Source organism: Crocodylus porosus, unplaced genomic scaffold (genome assembly GCF_001723895.1).
Source record: "Crocodylus porosus isolate Cpor-Errol unplaced genomic scaffold, CroPor_comp1, whole genome shotgun sequence".
In the NCBI taxonomy this organism is placed as follows: Eukaryota; Metazoa; Chordata; order Crocodylia; family Crocodylidae; genus Crocodylus; species Crocodylus porosus.
The window spans coordinates 129,323,951-129,329,911 of record NW_017728943.1 but is presented as its reverse complement, the minus strand read 5'-3'; the positions used below and the strand labels follow the sequence as shown (position 1 = coordinate 129,329,911).

At 49.7% G+C, this 5,961-nt stretch overlaps 1 protein-coding gene across 1 annotated transcript in view; it reads left to right on the top strand.

Moving 5' to 3' along the window:
* Positions 1-1,051: 1,051 nt before the first annotated feature.
* ARFGEF3 (ARFGEF family member 3) overlaps positions 1,052-5,961 on the top strand; it is a 153,692-nt gene continuing 148,782 nt past the window's right edge. The window contains exons 1-2 of the mRNA XM_019550181.1: positions 1,052-1,196; positions 3,440-3,491. Of these exons, the coding sequence (XP_019405726.1) occupies positions 1,112-1,196; positions 3,440-3,491 (137 nt within the window). The 5' untranslated portion in view covers positions 1,052-1,111. The remainder of the gene's footprint in view (positions 1,197-3,439; positions 3,492-5,961) is intronic.

Genomic DNA, 5,961 nt, shown 5'->3' with positions numbered 1-5,961 from the left:
GAGGTGGTGCAGGCCAGGGTTTGAATTACACACCAACTTGTGTGGGAGATGCTGGTGCCTCCACCTGAGCTGCTTAGAAAGATGCGGGGTGGGCCGGGGGCTCTCATCTCTTATGGGGGAGCCCATGGGCAACCAGTGCTTCCTGAGCCTCAGGGGGCACCAGATCGCTGGTGGGGTGGGTTCCCAGCAGCCGATCACCAAGCCAGCGGCAAAACCAGAAGTGCACTTCTGCTGGCACTTCTGGTTTCACAGCTGGCGCTTCCAGGGGGTGCATGGCGATGCACATGCACCCCCTACATGTCGCCAATGGCTCAGCCATCCCAAATTTCAAACACTAGTGCAGTCTCTAACTTTAGATGTCTTCAGGAGGAGACTGGACAGACGCAGTGCCGTAGTAAGGCGGGCAGCTGGGTGACCGCCATGGGTGCCGAAGTGAAGGGGCACCAACAGGTGCTGCCCAGCCAGGGCGAGGCATTGGCCGGAGCCATGAGTGGCTTATTTGGGGAGCCATAGGGATGGAGGGTGGGCTCCTGCCACTGCATGCACTGCCAGGCCAAACGTGGGGGGACCCGTGCGCGGGGCGCGGGCAGGCTTAGCCCCCCGGGGCGCCAAACGTCCTTGCCCCGGCACTGGACCAGACGCCTTGTTGCGACTGCAGGCTCTCCACAGTCTTCCTGCCCAGAGCAGGGGGCGTTTGGACTCCGGGTCCCTTCCAGCCCTTAATTTCTTAGCAGGCATAAACGGGCCGAGCTGTGAACCCAACGGGTCTCAATCCAGCCCCGTGCATTTCGTGGGGAGTGTGAGCACAGGCCAGCCCTCGAGCTCCAAGGTGCTGCGCAGGGGAGGGCCCACACCTGGGCAAGGCAGAAGCAAGTGGGACCAGGAAACCCCCTCAGCCCTGCCCGGCTGCAGCCCCGGGCCGCGTCCGGCCTGCTCCGGGCCCCCTGCGCCCGCGGCCGGCGGCAGGGCGGGGCCGGGCTGCGCGGGGGCGGGGCCAGCGGCACTGACGTGTCCTCGCCATGGAGCTCCGCGTGATTCAGCGGCGGCGGCGGCCGGGGGCAGGATGCTGCGCGCGGGCCCCGCCTAGGGGCGCTGGGCCGGGGGAGCCAAGATGGAAGAGACCCTGCGCAAGCTGCACAAGGAGGCGTCGGGCAACAAGCACAAAGCCATCAAGGAGAGCTGTGCCTGGGCTGTGGGTGAGTGGCCTCTGCGGCCCCTGTTGCCGGCACCTGCTGCGCCCGCCTGGACGGTGGGCTCGGGACCTGCCAGGGCGCGGGCGAGCGATCGGTGTGGCGTCGGGGCGCTTCCCCGGGGTCCCTGCTCCCCTCCCATCAGAGATGAGAGTCCTCTTGTAAGATTTGAAAATCGTAACCTGGGGGGCGGGTGTCTCCAATCGGATTGCTACTTTGCTTAGATGGGCTTGTTAATCCATGAGCCAGTTAATTTTTTTTGCAGCCCCACCCCCCAACAAGTCAAGGTGTAATTCAAACCCTGTTTGCACCTGAAAGCTTGCAATGAAAAGAAAATCTTTTTACAAAAATTTAGTGGGTCTTATTAAAGGTATTAGTGGGTCTGATTAAAGGTACCACCAGTCCTAATTCGAACCCATGGCACATCCCCTGGCTCTTGCTCCTGGGGATGGGGTGGCATGTGGGTGAGGCCAATGAGTCCTAGGAAATCAGGGTTGGCAGGGACCTCAGGAGGTCATTGAGTCCAGCCCCCTGCTCAAAGCAGGGCTGTCCCCAGCTATATTGGCCCAGCCCAGGCTGTGTCTACCCAGGGCTTAAATACCTCCAAGGATGGAGATGGATGCTGGCAGGCTGGCTCTGTGCCTGCTGTGGGATGCTCTGTGACACTGCTGAGGTTGTTGGGATGGGGTGAGCTGCGTGTGTGGCTGTGGGCAGATGAGTTTGTTCCCTTAAGTGGGTTTGAGTGGCTAAAGAGTTTTGGACAGAAGAGCCCCAAGAGTATCCAAGCACTGGGTTGGCACAAGGCAGATAAGCTGACGAAGGGGCCCAGTATAATCTGAGCATTGATTGAATAGGGTTGACACGGGAACTGGGCCCGATTCCATTTGGAAAGGGAGTATAAGGATGTAATGAGGGCATCTTTTCAGGTTCCAGCACTTTTGGAAAAGGGGATTACTTCTGTGGTGCGGGACCAAGAACCGTACCGAAAAAGATTCTTTTTTCATTGTCATTGTTTGTGGTACCTCACATCACATTCAAGTCCATTTTAATTGCAGTTAATGCATTGCAACCTGGAAAGAAAAAGTATTAAGTTTTTGTTGTTCATTCATACCTTGATGTTTCTCAAAGATGTATGCGGTGCTTCGGTCGTTTAAAAGTCGAGTTGACCTAGTACTGCCAGCCCCCTATTTGATAGCACCTAATGATTTCAGAGGATATTCATAGGGTAGCTAGCCCCTGCTCTGATTGGCCCAGTATGAAGTAGATATAAACCACTGTTCTTGCATGGTTTGGTTTCATTTTTCATTTTTCCCCCCTTAGCCTCAAATGACATTAAACATCTTTTACAGATTTATTAGTATTTATACAAAGAAAACTATGAATTTGCTTATGTTGGAATCCATTAATTTCACCCAAAGCTGGCAGTGATGTATACCAGTAAAAAATGGCTCGCTTTCTCATGGCTTGTTTTTAGCATCATGGGATCCGTCATTCCAATAACACTGAATTCTTTAAAAATAACTCTCCTTTGTATGAGGATGTAGCTGGCTGTATGGTACACCAGGTACAGTACAGTGGAAGTATTTTTCCCCTTGGTTCTTATTGGTCCCCTTGCCTGTTACAGTGCAGTTTTATTGTACTGTGATTTGTCATCTGCTGATTTACATAAGGGGGTCAGTTATAAAAGCACGACATGCACATACCCTCTTATTAGCTGCGGTGCTATGAAAGATTAACTTCATAATAAAGCGAGTTCCTCTTTATAAGGAAAATGGACCAAGTAAATTGAAATACACACAGACTGTGACTAAAGAGTTAAAGTTCAAGCAACCTGAGACAGTATGGGGTTTTAACCTAAGCATAAATCTGCAGTGCTGTAACCCAGCTGGTTTCAGTCAGACCTGTTATTTGGGGGAGGGAGACACTGTGCCCAGGCCAGTCCTTTAGTTCTAAGGTTCTGTTTATGGGAGGGTTAACTTCTATGAGAGAGGCTAGGACATAGCTCCTCCACAGAGGCACACCTTGCCGGAGTGAATCCATGTAGGATTTGTTGTTGTTTGACTGTCCATACTAAAATCAGAGTAAACTCTGGCACAAAACTCAAAACTGTATATAAATGTGTGTATGTGTGTGTGTGTGTGTGTAATATGTAGCTTTAGCTCTTGAATATGTAGCTTCCTAAAAAGTTCTTTTTGTGTTTTTTTTGTTTGCTTGTTTGTTTGTTTGTTTGTTTTTTTTAACTCATGCAGAAACATTGGAATCTCCTGATGCCATTACCAAAATCCCTCCGTACCAGTTGAGGTAAGAAAACCTAGATATATTGATTCATGTGTTGCAATGGCTATTAGTAAAAGCTAGAGAAAAGTCAGACATGTTCAGTGAGAAAGGAAGGCTTCTCTTGCACTGTATCCCTGTTGTTGGGTGCTTAGTGCCTCTGAGCACTAAGGAAGGCAGGGGAGATGTGCAGTGTGTTGGGGGAACTGACACCAGACTGTATGCGTTTGTTTTGTTCTTCCCCACCCCCTTTCTGTCTTGACAAATGCATGGAAAGACATTATGTTTCATAAGCTGCTGCTGTGGGTGCAGCAGAGACTCTTTGTAACATTTTCTCTTTCCATGGGGAAATTCAGCCAAGCTCAGGCATAAAGAACCTGAGAGAGGCTGGAAGAGGGTACCGTCACCTTTCCAATCCCTTGGACTCCAGCCTAACCTATAGCTGCTTCAGGTTTCCGTGAGTTATGTTGGCAGAAATGGTTTCAGTGCCTGGGAAATCATCCTAGAACAAGGTACTTAGAGTAACGCAGGATGAGACCTATGACACTCATGTTATTCTGGGTGCTATCAGGGGGTCATCTGCACCAGGGGACTATCTCTTTGCTTGCTACATCCTAAGCAGAGCAAGCAATTTGCTTAATGAGGAGAGCAGTGGATTTGGTTCCTTATATACAGATTGTGGCTGGGTTTAGTAAGTGTATTTAAAGAGGAAGAAAGTGGAACACCGAGTATCAGATTCCATCTCCCTGCTGGGACCAGCTACAGGGCGGTGGCAGTACTTGATCAACATCAGCTACTGTGTGGGGAGGGGGTGTACACGTGCTCAAAAGAGAGAGGAATCGATATGGTTGGCTCTGTGGAACAATGAAAAATGAGATGAAGGCAGGTGGAGCATCCCCACCCTTTGCATGTGCGTGTGAAATCCTCCTGTTTATTATATGTTGTTTTATTCTATAAAAAAGAGGGTGGGGGTACACTGACCATTTCTGCCTTCATCTTGCCTCTCATTGTCCTACAGAGCCAGATGAAACTGTGTTGGTTCATACTGGTCCCAAAATGTCTAGAGTTCTGATTTGACATCAGAAGTGGGGATGCTGTCCAGCTGGCTGTTAACATTGCCATTAATTTCCTTTGGCCTTCTAAGTATACCCAAGCTCATTTAGACTGATACAAAAGGTATGGCTGATTCCAGCAAAACAAAAGCAGTTCTGATGCTTTCCTGCTGCTCAGTCCTTTGCTCACTCTGTTGGGTTGGGCCTAGGTATCACAGACCATATGGCCTGTTAAATCCAAATGGCTCCCTGAAGCCCTTGCAATAAACAACTGGGTTCTGCTCTAGTTTTCCTATGATGTCTGTTTCCAAGGTGCTTCAAACAGATCAGCACCAGAATGGTCTTTTGCCCCAGTGGCCAGCTGTGTTCAGTATTGCTGGGAGAGAGAAGGAAGGAGAGTCTGGATGCCACTGTTTTACTGTAGTGCATCTTAGACTGAGAATAGCTTCAGAGTACACTTTTTACACCACTGAGAGTTATAGAGTTAAATCCTTAACCTTCCTTAAATGTTCCATATTTACTTGCATATGAGTAAAAATCGGATGTTGGAAATTGGGGAATGCATTTTTGTTTTCTTGTTTTGGTTTTTTTTAACAAGGAAATGCAGGGAGTAGAGGATGGCATGACTGTGCAGGAGCCTGACTGCTTGGCCCCTCTTCAAGCTGGTTGGGCAGCCAGTTGTGCCTGCCTAGTCAGCTGATGCACAGCTGGAAATTGCAGTAAATTCACCCCACCAGGCACAAGTAGAGGGGCTGTGCTGTTCAGCTCCAGCTGAAGCTGATACCTAGCTGAGGTGCCAATCTTGCTGGAGCCGAACTGTCTGGCCCTTCTATTCAAGCTGTGCGTGGGACCTTAGCTGACTTGACAGGCACTACTAGCTGCTCATTCACTTCAGTATAAGAGCAGAGAAGAGGGGCTGGGCGGTTTGACTCAGCCAGGAGAACCTTCCTTAGCCTACAGTTAAGGGTTTAGTGGAGGTACCATAAGTTTTTGCTTCCTCCTTCCTGCCCCCTATTGCATTTGCCTGTGTTTTGCCTGTCAGAAATACCACGCTTAAACTAGTATTCTCAAGGAAAGATCTATTTTTTTTCCCCTCCATTTGCCTTTCAAAAACCAGGCATGTGTTTTACTTGAGGGCTTGTGTTATCTGAGAAAATATAGTCGACCTGCTCAGGGACTGCTATTCCAGTGTCTCACTTCCTAAAGGAACATGCAGTCCTGGCCTGTCTGCGGCCTTCCCCATGATGTCCTGTCATTGTGCCTCAGCATTGCCTTGAGGAGATCACAGTGAACCGAAGATGCAAACAAGGGCTTCAAATAAGAAGGTAGGATGGTTTAGGATTAAGGTGGTGGACTGGCTCACTAAGAGCATCCGGGAATGTCTCCTTGCTAAAAGGGAGGCATATACCCAATGGAGAGATGGGGTCATCACCAAGAAGGACTAT